General features: G+C 60.4%; 1 protein-coding gene across 1 annotated transcript in view; it reads right to left on the bottom strand.

The window, feature by feature from the left end:
* Positions 1-12,475, bottom strand: part of PLXND1 (plexin D1) — a gene marked incomplete at its 5' end in the record, with an annotated part of 75,979 nt that overhangs the window by 22,137 nt on the left and 41,367 nt on the right. Inside the window, 7 exons of the mRNA XM_024756483.1 lie at positions 1,947-2,051; positions 6,595-6,697; positions 7,138-7,246; positions 7,404-7,581; positions 8,909-9,038; positions 9,127-9,227; positions 9,520-9,651. Coding sequence (XP_024612251.1) covers positions 1,947-2,051; positions 6,595-6,697; positions 7,138-7,246; positions 7,404-7,581; positions 8,909-9,038; positions 9,127-9,227; positions 9,520-9,651 — 858 coding nt within the window. The remainder of the gene's footprint in view (positions 1-1,946; positions 2,052-6,594; positions 6,698-7,137; positions 7,247-7,403; positions 7,582-8,908; positions 9,039-9,126; positions 9,228-9,519; positions 9,652-12,475) is intronic.

The raw sequence follows: 12,475 nt of genomic DNA, 5'->3' as shown, positions 1-12,475 counted from the left end.
CCCCCCGCCGCCTCTGCCCCACAAGGCCTGGGACCAGCCACAGGACACATGTCGACATAGCACACGGGCCGTCCTGCCCTCAGCCTTTGCCCAAGCCCATTCTTCCACCCAGAAAAACTCAACACAGCCTTCAAAATGCAGCTCAAATGTCCCATGTTCCAAAGCCTTCCCAGACTCCCCCCTCAAATCACAGGGACACCCCTCACTTGATCATCCATCCATTCAGCAATGAACATTTGGGTGTGCGCCAGGGGCTCCATTAAGCTCCTAAAGCCTGTCCCCGACCCTGTAGGCCAAGGACCGCCCTTATCCCCCGTGCAGGCTGTCTACACCTGTCCCCCCACCCATTGGGGAGGGTTGGGGCTGGGTCTCAGCCCCTCTGGGCAGCAGATGGCAGCTGAAATAGCTCAGCTTCTACCTTACACAGGCCCACCCAGGTTCGAATCCCACCTCTGCTACCCCCTAGACGCGTGACCCTGTGCAAGTGGGTCCTCCTCTCTGGGTCTCGGGTTTCTAAACTCTGCAACAGAAAGAGGCTGCTCTGCTCTGCAGGGTTCTAGGAAAACTGGAGATCATGTTATCTTTAGTGGGTTGTACACTGTGGGTGCCTAATATATGCTGGCGGTTATCAGTACGCAAGAGGTACTCAGTAAGTGCTTGCTGAAAGACTAAACAGGGCCAATTCCCCAATCCCGTCTTGCCCTCAGCCCAGCACAGGCCTCCGGGAGCAGCATCAGTAAATATTTGCTGAATGAACAAATCCGGGTTTTGAGTGTGTTAGGCCAGCCGCCTGGCAGGACTTCCTGTTTATGTCCCTGTCGCTGGCAGATGTGACACCCTGAGGAGATAGCAGGTCAGCAACTCCCCTGCCCTGCCCCCTCCCCGCTTCGCTCTGAAACTAACACAGGAAAGTGGCTGTTGATAGGGCTGAGAGCTCACGTGTCCCTGGCACGCTGAGCTGGGAGGTGGGTCTGTCGTCCGAGTCCCTGGGCTCAGGGCCGCAGGGGAGCGGCACAGCCCTCCACATGGGTCCAGGCCCCTTGCTGCCCCTGGAGGCTCTTCCCAACCATTGCAGGGAAGAGCTTGAGGGCCCAGGGCAGGGCCGCCCTGCCCCTCACGGAGCTGCAGCCCCTGCCACGAGGCTGCCTGACGCATCCCAGATGCCTGGCGTGTGGCCCCCACGTGTGACAGGCTTCACGGGCCTCGGCTCCCCCATGGAAGCGACAGATGGCAAGTTCGCAGAAGCTGGGGAGGGGGTGGCTGGCATGCTTCCAGGACTCATCAACACTTCCCACCCAAGACGCTCCTCCAGGAGGGACCCAGAAAGGGGCTGTGTCCCTTCCCCCAGCCCAGATGGGCAGGGGGAGGGGAAGACTGGCTGTAGGGAAGAGCACTGAACAAGGAGTCCAGGGCTGGCGTGCAAGTGCAGCCCTACGTCGTGTGACCTGGAGGCACCTGCGTCCCCTTCCTAGGCCTCATTTTCCCCACCTGGACGATGGGGAGTCGGGCGGCAAAGGGGTTCTCTGGCCATTCTCCAGGGAAGACATGTCAGCCACGAACTGGGGAGGTGTCCAGGGTCACAACTCAGCCTGGGGTCTAGGGCAGGGCGGGCACGGTATGGACAGCGTCACCCATGGGCTGCGGCACTGGGCGGGCGCTGGGCCTGGATCTGTCAGGGGAGCTTTAGAGGGTAGAAGGGTCTGGGGGTCATGGCCAGGCTTTCCTGCGGGCACTGGGGGCAGCCTGCTGTCCCCGTGGCCTGGCCCTCCCCGCCCACTTTCCTGTTTCCCCAGCTCCGTGCAACCAGAGCGGGGCTTTCTCAAACATAGCCTGGAAACTCAGAGGAAGGAAACCAAAGCATGGGTGGTGGGCCCAGAGCAGAGTCCCCCCACCCAGGACGGCACTCTCCCGGCCCTCCACCCCACCCCCACCCAGCCTTCACTCACCTGGAAGAAGGCGGCGTTGGCCAGATGCACCGGGATGCTCTGGGAGCTGCCCGTGGGCATGGGAGCCAGGGCTGAGGGCAGGATCTGCGGGCAGTCCTGAGGGCTCTGCAGTCAAAACCCAAGGAGGTGGGGCTGGCAATGGGGCATTTCGGAAAAGATGGGGTTCACGGCCACCCCAGCCAGCCTGCGCAGCCCCGTCTCCCCGGGGAGGCACCAGGCAGCCTGGGGAAGTGAGGAAACACTACTAACAAAACGTAGCAGCCACACGCACCGAGGGCCGCGCGCCCACTGCCTCCCATGTACCGTCTCACTTGACCCTCACGGCAAGGCCTACGAGCAGGAGAAGGCATTGGCCCCATTTCGCCGACGAGGAAACTGAGGCACAGGGAGATGCAGTACCCTGCCCAGTGGAACTGGGTCCCCACGGCCGCTCCACCGCGTGCCTCTCAGAGGAAACCTCCCCGTCTCTGGGCCTCACCTTTCCCAGCTGTAAAATGAGGGGCTCTACCACTTTCTGAGACTCTACCCAGCTCTGGAGTTCTGGTTTCCAGATTAACTCACGATAAATGATTCAGAAAAGAGAAACCCCAGACTTCTGAACAGCCCACGGGAAACAGGCTGTGAGCGCCCTGGTGTCGCCAGGTTCCAGACCCTTCCCCATTGCCCGGGCGAGTCACAGGCCTCTAGGTGGAGGTGCCAGCGCCCGGCAAGTCCTGCGGAGGGCCTGGACATCCGCATTCTGCGGAGCCACAGAGGTGACTTCAAAAAAGGAAGGAAGTTAGGGTGGGGGGAGGGAGGTATGAACCTGAGGTTCAGAGAGGAGGGGCGCTACCTGAGGGCAGAGGGCAGAGTTGCTCTTTGAATTCCCCTCTGTCTGACTCTCGGGCCAGAGACTGAGGCCTGAAACTGAGGGCCAGGGATCAGGGGTCTTTACTCCTTATTGTTAATTAGACAGGGAGCTCCTTCAGGGGCCCAGCATAAAAACCAGAGCTCGAGGGATGCCAGTGCCATATTTACTATCATTGACCATGGTCACAGTGACAGCAGCAGCAGCCAGCTGACACAGCCCTCCCTGTGCACCGGGATACTTGGGAGCACTCTGCACGTATTAATTCAGCAAATCCTCCTCCCAACAGCCCTATGAGGTAGGTACCACCATCACACCCATTTCACAGACTAGGATATTGAGGCACAGAAAAACCAAGTGGTTTGCCCAAGCACAGCGGGCTCTAGTTGTCCAGGATGTTTGCTGACCTCCAGGCCAGAAACCTCGCCCAGGCCGGTGAGTTCCCCTGGGAGCCGACCACAGGGGCCTTAGCCAAAGAGGCAACATGGCTGGGCCCAGGTGGGGCCTCAGCGGACCACACGGTGGGGCTGGGAGGTAGCAGCTGGTGTCCACTCGCTGTGTGACCCACAAGTCTGTCCCTCTCTGAGCTGCTGTCCTGTGCCATCCATGTGTAACCCCCTCGGAGTTTCCGGGAATGGAAGCCACATGTTCCTAATCGGGTCTCACAGCCGCTGCCAGCCTGCTTCACAGCTGGCTGGGGGCCCTGCGGCTCTGTCCTCCCAGCTGCACCCCACCTGAGGGTAGGTGGCCAACAGCGGGGGCTGGAGGAGTGAGGGCTGGGGAAGGGGGAGCTTCCGCAAGAGGAAGTGACGTGGGATCATCCCTGAGGGCCCCTACCCCCCTTGACCCTTATGAGCCACGGCCACCTGGATGCTTGCACCCATTCTACAGAGCGGGAGCAAGGCTGAGGGCGGGCGCACCTTTGCCCTCTTTCAGCACCTCCCCCAGGGTTGGCTAATCCTCCTTGGGGACAGCTGGTACATCTGCTGCCAGCTTCCAGCCCCCGACCATGGCCTCCAAGTCTGCCTTGGCCATAGGGGAATCTCCCCAACCCCCAGGCCTGTGGTTCGGGAGGGCTGACCCTACTCCCTAGCCCCAGGGATGGGCGGGTACCCAGGCCCGTCCTGGACTCAGCAATTGGTATGGGGAGTGAACGTGACCCAGTTCCCCTGGAACTTCCGCAGAACCAATGAAAAAGTCTCCTGGGGCTGCTGGGGGACCAGAAGCCTGCCCGGGGCTGCTGAGGCCATCTTGCTGCCAAGAGGGGAGGGCCTGCCTGAGAGTGGAGGCCACTCAGAGGGGTGGGGAGGCCCTGCTGACAGTGTTGGAGCCCCTGGATCCAGCTGTGCCTGAAGGGGACGCCGCCCCTCGGACTCTGTACTCACACAAGCCACATGCTTCTGGTGGGGCCGACGCCAGTTTGAGCTAGGGCTTCCCTGCACGCAAAGGACCGGGGCCTCCCGGTCCCACCCCAAGCAGAGTCGTCAATGCCTCAGAAAGATGCTAAGCAGCTTCTCCCCTTTGCCAGAGTGTAGCTGCAGGCTCAGGAAACCACGGCCGACTGACCGAACGAACTCTGCGCAGAGCCGAGAAGGCGGGAGACCAGGAGTTGGGGGAACAGATGCCAGGGCGGCAATGCCAGGAGCCACAGAAAGCCCAGATGTGAGCCCAGTGTGTGCCAGTTCACAGGGGGCCTTGCCTGTCTCCACACTGGAGTCCACAGACGCCCCCAAGGTCTTTCTACGTTCAAGAGTTGAGAGCTCGGGTCCCAATCCAGCGGAGCACTGGGTGGCCCTGGGACCCCGAACCCACCTGACCTGTTCCTTCCCTGCCCTTCTGCACCGCTCCCAGCCCCTGTAAACTTCCCCCACATTCCCACCAAACTACCCTCTCCACCGGCTCCTAACCACCTTCATGGAGGTGTCTACCCAGGCTCCCCACCAAGAGACCCTGCCCTTCCATCTGCCCAATCCCTCCTTGCTTCTAAGGCCGAAAGTCACACCGCCTCGGGGTGGCCACGCGCTCCCTGGACAACTGAAAGTGGAGGACGCAGCGCCTTTCTTATTCTCCCCCCTCCACGGAAAGCTGGAGCCCTCCTCCTGGCATCCTGCACTCCCCGGTTTCCTTCCTCTGGGGCCCACGAGGGAACGGGAAGTGAGAAAAGACTCAGCCCCTAGCACCTGCCTTCCCAGAGACCCCTCTCTGGCTTGGCCCAAGCCCTACCGCCTGCTCCCAGTTCCTGAGGGGTCCCGGGGGATATGCAGACCCCGCTGCCTGCCGCCGAGTCAGAGGCATGGCGCCTCCACGGCTAACTGGCACTTAACTAAACGCCAAATTAAGCATCGGTTCAGAAGCTCCTGCAGGCCCAGCGTGGGAGCTGCCTCTTTTCCCACTGGATTGCCATAATCCTCTAAGACGGGCCCTCTCTGCACCCCGCCTCAACCCTGACCTGCAGAGCCGCAGACCTGGGAGAGAGTGGTTCACGGGGGCACTGCCACAGATACACCTCCAGGCTGGTGAGCTCCTATGCATCTGTTAGGACCCGGCAGAAGGTTCCCCTCCCAGAGAAGTCCTCCCTGTCCCACCCAGCAGAGCGGCCACCTACTGTGTGTCAAGTATGAAGTTGGTACCTTACAGACAGGTGTAATTCCAGATGCCCGCCCCAGCTTTTGAAATAGGCTCCATTTTACAGACGGGGAAATAGGCACAGAGAGGTCTGGCAGCTTGCCTGGGATCACACAGCTACAACTCACACCTCAGGCTCTGGGTTCACGACGGGGAGGGCAGAACTGTGTCTAACCTGGTGCTTTCCCAGTGCCTAGGACACACCCAGGCATACAACAGGTGCTCAATAAATGAAGAGTGTTGAGGCTGAGTCCTCCTCGCCCCAGTATCCTAGGGTAGAGCACAGGAGGCAGGCTGCCGGCATGAATGCTTCACAATGACATTCATCAAGTCCCTACTGTATACACAGGCCAGGGCTGGGGCCGGAAGGAGATGTTGGCCCCAAACGAGAGCAGGAGTCCTGGCTGGCCTAGACTGGAGTCCCAGCGCCCACTGCAGAGGCTCGGAGCCTCCCCTGGGATTTGGCCACACAGCCTCTACCGGGCCTCTCTCCCAGCACTGGAAACCCCACTTTACTGCATCGCTGCTTTGAGTTAAGCACTGCTGCTGCGGCACACCTCTTCCTCAAAGCAGTTCTGAGGCTCAGGCAGGAGGGGCTGAGACCACAGGATTCCAGGCTCAGGCCATGAAGTCCCTCCTCAGCGTTACTCGTTGGCACCTGCCATGGGCAGACAAGGCTTTGGGGATTCCTGACGAGGTTCTCTGAGCCCAGAGCCAAGAGGCTGGGGCTTCAGTTGCTCTGGGGACTGGTACTCTCTAGGGTTGCTAAAAATGTTGAAGGTAAAATTGAAAAGTAGCACAAAGTGCAGAAGGGGGCCTCCTCCTACAGCTGGAAGCATAAACTGGCTCAGGCTTTCCTGGGGGTCAGCTGAGCTAAAAGTGAAAAACATGGCCAGGCTTTCACCCCAAAATGCCATTTTGAACAGCTGGTCTCCAGGGAATAATCAAGGCCGTGCACAGTGCCCTGGACGTATCAGAATGCAAAAAAGAAACGGGAAGGATCAGCATGTCCGACAAGAGGGGGTTGGTTAAATGCACTGTGATGTGATGAGCCCGGCACAGCTGTTAAATCTGGAGCGAAGGGAGAAAATTTAACGATACGGAAATGTTCTCGACATACTAAATGGGAAAAAACGGAACACTGGAGGCAGAGGGCACCCCTTGGGCCTGGCTTACCGTGGGATTTGGTGAGGCCTCACACCGGGACTGGTTGGAAACACAGGAGTGCTGCTGGGTGCACCAGAAACAGGGCCACTGTGCCGACAGGCAGCTGGTGCAGCTGGAAGACAAGGGGCACCCTCAGCTACCCGGCTCCCAACCCCGGTGCTCAGGAACCGGGACCCAGGGATGCAGATCCCAGCACAGGGGAAGGTCTTTCTCAACATCAGAGCTGCCGAGAGGGGCTGGGCACTCTGTTAGGTAGTGAGCTTCCTGCTGCAAGAGGTATGCAAGGAGGAAATAGGTAAGCAGGGCCTTTACGACACTAAGTTAAGTGTAATCATAGCACTTCTCTCGGCCTCTACCAGCCCGGGTGCTCACAGATGCCGGGCACTGTGCCATCTCTGCCGGGCAAAGATGCCAGTTTGTTGCACAGACACGCTGGCGAGTGAACAACCAAGAGTCCTGTCTGCCCCTGGGACACCATCACGTCTCTTCCCCGGGCTTCCCCAGGAGCAGAACCTCCTCCCGCCACCTGGAAGCAGGCCCCGCGCCACTCACGCTGTGTGGGGATACACCTGCCCAACGCGGCCGCAGTCGTAGATGGTGAAGCTGGCCCTGACGATGTTCTGCCCGTTGACCCTCACCGCCATCTCGACGGTTACGTGGTCTGGAACAGAGCAGGGGATCCAGGGAGAGAAGAACAAGGGAGCAGGGGGTCTCCACCGACGTCAGAGGCTGTGATATCAGGACCCCCATGCCTGAGATTCCACCACCTGAGAGCCCCCCTCTGGCTGTCCCCACAGCCCAGGCAGTGAAGTGCTTACCTTGGTTGGGTGGGAAGGGCGGGAACCGGTTCCTCGGCAGGAGGTTGCAGTAGGCGATCTGGTGGCCAAAGGCAGGGCCCGGAACCCGAGCCACAGTGTGGATGTCGTTTCCATAGTCACAGGCCATCTCCATGCCGCTGAGGCTGGGCAGGCTCCCTGAGATCTGCAGGATCATACCCTGGAGGCCAGGGCCCTTAGCTGGGGGTGTGGGGAACGGGGTGGGGTGGGGGTGGAGGAAGGCCACTCCCTGCACCGCCCCACCCCCGCCCTGTAACCCTGGGAGAAGAGGTGGTGGGTGGTCAGGACTCCACGCCAGAGGGCTGCAGCCTACATGGGCCTCAGTTTCCCTGTTTGCAAAATGAAACTGACCATCTTACAGTAGTCAGAGGCGCTGCATGACGTGGCCCCCGTGACCTCAGACGCCATCCTCTGACACCCTCTCAAATCATGAGTCTTGGTCCCACCTCAGGGCCTTTGCACTGGCGGTTCCCTCTGCCCAGACACTCACCCTGCCTTCCTACCTCTGCTCAGATGTCGCCTTTGCAGTGAGTTCCCCACCTCGACCTGGTCTAAAATGTCAACACTGCCCTGCAACCTACTCGCTCTGCACCCGGTTCTCTGCTCTGCTTTCTTTTTCTCTGTAGTACTTATCACCATCTTGGCATTTTATCTTGCTTCGTCTCTCTCCCTGATGAGCATGTCAACCCCTCAAGGGCCAGGTGTTTGTCTATCTTGTTCACCGCTGTGTCCCCAAGTCTAGGCCTGCGCGTGGCACAGAGCCAGTTTGCTTGACCAGATGACGTGTGTGCAGGACTGTGACATGTAATGATGGGGAGGAGGGCGCCCAGGAGCCCCAGGGCCTGTCTGGGCCATCAGAGCCATCACCTCCCCCAGGTGACAGAGGAAGATGCCAGCCTCAGAGAAGTCACTGAGGGCAGGGCTGGGTGGGACCCAAGCCTGTCTGTCCCTCAGCCCCTGCCAGGGCCTGGATCACCCCTGCCCAGAGGCTGCCTGCTACAGGTAAGCAGGGGGCTGTGGCAGCTCTAGGCCCTCCTGGACACGGGGGAGGGGGTAGCTACTTGCCCCCATGCTGCAGATTCACGTTTCCCAGCTCGAGAAACAGCAGTCTGGCACTTAGTGGCCAGGATGTGAGATGGGGGGTGCTGGCTCTCCTCCCATCTTCCAATTTGCTCCCCCTCTTCTGGGACTCTGGAGCCCACCCACTTGAATTCAAATCCCAGCTTTGCCACTCCCTCGCTGTATGAACAGCGAGGTGTTCAAGTGACTTGAACAAGTCACTTCACTGCTCTGGCCTCAGTTTCCTCGCCTGTAAAATGGGGATGTTAAGACCATCTGGCCGTTATTGTTCTTGTCATCTGCCTCCAGGTCCCTGGGGTGCTATACGCAGGAGTCCCCACCTCTCAGGGTTTGGGTGCCAGGTGAAGGGCTGTTCTCCACCCGTACTTCTGAGCCCGGAGCTGGGTCCTGGCTCCCCAGAGGCTCACCGGGTACTCTTGGTGCACATCGATCTCGGCCGGCAGGACGGTCATGGCGGGACAGCGGCCGGGGCCCTCGCTGGCACTGGTCCAGAAACGCGGCTGGCTGGAGTTGGCGCAGTCCTGCTGCAGGGCGCACCTGGGGTGGCACGGCGCAGGTCAGGACGCAGGGGGGCTCCCCCGCCCCGACGGCTTCCCTGGCCCAGCCCCCATCCCAGGGGTCTCACCGCGTCTCCAGGGCACACCAGCCGCAGTAGGCATCGGCCGCACCCACGCAGTCCCCGCAGGTGGTGTGCACAGCACACGCAGCGACTTTCACCCTGGCCATCTAGAGGCAGAGGCAGGGGCCCAGATCAGAGGGGCTGCCGGCCCCTCCCAGGGGAGTCAGCACGGCGAGGGCTGTGACAGGCTGGGGAAACTGAGGCTCGATGCTATAATAGGGGAAACACAGGGAACAAGGCCGCCCTGCAGAGGCGATGCCTGCGCTGGGAGGTGAGGACAAGCAGGCCGGGGGTAAGGGAGAGGGCGCCCCCAGCAGCAGCAGCAGCAGCACACAGGCAAGGCAAGCAAGAGAGCTCGGCTCGTCCTGGGGCCTCGCCAGACTGGGGCTCGGGCCTTACCTGGTGGGATGTCATCAGATAGAGGTAACCGGGGTCTGCGGGGTCAAACTGCATGACGTGGTGCACAGGCTCCCCGTAGGCCACCGTCACCACCTTCCTGCTCACCACCTGCATGCTCTCGTTCAGGTTGATCTGGGGCGGGGGGGAGCCGTCAGGGGACGGTGAGCCACGAGGGTGCCCCGGCAGGGGGAGGCCGAATGCAGGGGACCTGCCCTGGGGGTAGGGGCTGACCCGGGCTTGGAGTCTCCACCTCTGCCCCTCTCTCGGGCCCTTCCGGGACTGGCAGAGGGTCACTCTACGCTTTTGCCTCTGCTGTGCCCCCACCAGGGCCTCCCTCGCTGCCCTTCGTGGGCACATCCAACCCTGTGAATAGGTTCGGGCTTCACAGTTTACAAAACGTTTTCTGGGAGGCTGTTGGGCATCATGCCAAGGAGCAGGGACTTGGGTTTGAATCCTGGCCTTGACATTTACAAGCTGCACAGAGTACAAGTTGTCCAAGTCGCCTCCCCTCTCTGAGCTAATGGGGCTGATGACGACGCCTGCCCCGCGTGACTACGGAGTGTGCTAAAGAAGATGCGGCGGAAGCGCTGCTAGGGCCAAGCCCGGGAGAAGCTGCAGAGCCACCCGTCTCATCCCTCCCCTCTCACGCCCATCTCACAGATGAGGAAACTGAGGCCTAGAGAAGCCAAGGGACTTCGCAAGAGTCCTAAAATGAAGATGCCTCAGGGTCATGATGCAAGCCTAGGCCTGTCTGACCCCAGAGTCCAAGGCTGGGGCTGGGGTGTGGGGTCCAATGTCCGGGCAGGAGAAGGACCAGGACTAGCTCGGGCCTGGAAGCTTCTCTGGCTGAGGGCCTGTCTGCATGTCCCCTAGAGGATTGACAATGCCGATCAGAGACCCATCAAACTGCTCTCTTCCGGCTGGTCTCACATTCTCAACATGCTGCCCTGTCAAGGTCCTGCCAAGCCCTGAGCTGGGGTCAGGGGTCTAGATGCCTCCCTGGGGCCTCCTACCACCCAGCCCTCCTCGGTGGGCTCCCAAACCTTTAGTGGCTCCTCCTGCGTATGGCATCAACTTGTTCTGGCATTCAAGGCCCTGACGATCCATCTCAGCTTACTCCACCAGCCTCATCTCCACCCACTAAACCCAACTCAACATCCCAGCCTCTGAGCCTTTTCCCATGCTGTGCTCCCTTTCTGGAACACTTCCCTCTCCCCCTTGGACCAAGATTTGTCCTCCCAAGGTCTCCAACAAAAAGGAGGGCTTCGCAGATGCCCTCCACACACCCAGTTGGAATTACTCTCTCCCCAGGTTCCCACAGGCTGTCCCTGCCCTTGTGACATCCCTCGTCCCAAGGGGCCTCTTGGCAGAGTCTGTCCCGGGCAGCTTGGCCCCATTCCCACCCCCAGGCATCTAGCAGACATGTTTCCACTCCTTCAACAGTCTACTGATGGGACTTCCCTGGTGGCGCAGTGGTTAAGAATCCGCCTGCCAACACAGGGGACACGGGCTTGAGCCCTGGTCCGGGAGGATCCCACGTGCCGCGGAGCAACTAAGCCCGTGTGCCACAACTACTGAGCCTGTGCTGTAGAGCCCGTGCTCTGCAACGGGAGAAGCCACCGCTATGAGAAGCCCGGGCACTGCAACGAAGAGTAGCCCCCGCTCGCCACAACTAGAGAAAGCCCGCGCACAGCAGTGAAGACCCAACGCAGCCAAAAAAAAACCCCCAAAATAAAAAACACAGTCTATTGAGCACCTAGTGTGCTCTGGGGCCTGGGCTGGGTGCTTATGATCTAAGCCCCAAGCTGGGCAAGTGGGCAGGAGACGACCCAGCACAGCGCAGCGTGGAGGGTGAAGAGGTCCAGGTTGAGGGGTGGGGTGGCTCTGTGCTGACTGGACCTGAATTCAACCAAGGCTCTCGCTGTGTGACTTTGGGGCAGGCGTTTCCCCTCTCAGAGCCTCAGTGTCCTCACCTGTGAAATGGGGATCATGGCTCTGCCACCCTTGAAGGGATGTGAGAATTAAACAAGATGATGTCCGTGACATGCCTGTGGAGGCTGGGTAGACAGTGGTGCCTAATAACTGCAGCTTCGTGGGTGGGGGAGACTCCTGGACAGATGGGGAAATTGAGGCTCAGAGTGAGAAGTAACCACCCCAGGTCACACAGCTGGGAGGGGAGGAGCGAGGATCCCCATCTGAGTACCTGACCCCAAAACACAAGCCCCACTGTCTGCGGACCCTCAACGGAAGCTCTGAAGGTTGAGGAGGACCCCTGCCCCCTCCCTGCTCCCACACCTGGCATCTCCCCCAGAGGGCCAGGCGGGCTGGGACTCTGACCCCCACTGCTCAACCCCAGCCTGGGGCGTCTGCCCAGGGAACTGAGGGAATTGGACTATCGGATCTGAATCAATTAGGCCAGGGCCTGGTGCCGGCTGGAGGCATGCCAGGTGGCTGTCGTTCTGACAGGCAGGGTGTGGTAGGTGCCTGGGGGGCAGGTTCACGCCCTCACCTGGAGGCCGCTAAGTGGGGAAACTCTCACCCCTTCCCAGCTCCAGGCAACTCAGGGCCGGGCATCATTACCTCCAGAAACCAGTCACTTTGGTTTCGGGCTGGGGCATCTGCAGAGGGCAGCCAACAGAGTGGAGGAGGAAACGGGAGGAAGAGTCCCCACTTGCCAGGCTGTGGCCTACCCCCGCCCCTTGAAAATCCTACAACAGTCTCAAGAGGCCAAAAGTGCAGCCGTCAACAGATGGGGAAACTGAAGCCAGGAGAGAGAAAGTTCACTGCCCAAGGTCAAACAGCCTGCAAGCGGCAGAGCCCAGAGACCTGAACTCAGATCCACCCGGTTTCAAAACCCCAGTCCTGGAGCCCTGAGAGAAGGGCCCCCTCTCAGCCCCGGTTCCCTCCTCTGCACGACGGGCACTTACTGCTGTGAGTAAGAGCGGAAGACGCAGAC

Source organism: Neophocaena asiaeorientalis, unplaced genomic scaffold (assembly GCF_003031525.2).
Source record: "Neophocaena asiaeorientalis asiaeorientalis breed wild unplaced genomic scaffold, Neophocaena_asiaeorientalis_V1.1 scaffold392, whole genome shotgun sequence".
NCBI lineage: Eukaryota > Metazoa > Chordata > Mammalia > Artiodactyla > Phocoenidae > Neophocaena > Neophocaena asiaeorientalis.
This window is presented reverse-complemented; position numbering and strand designations above follow the sequence as displayed.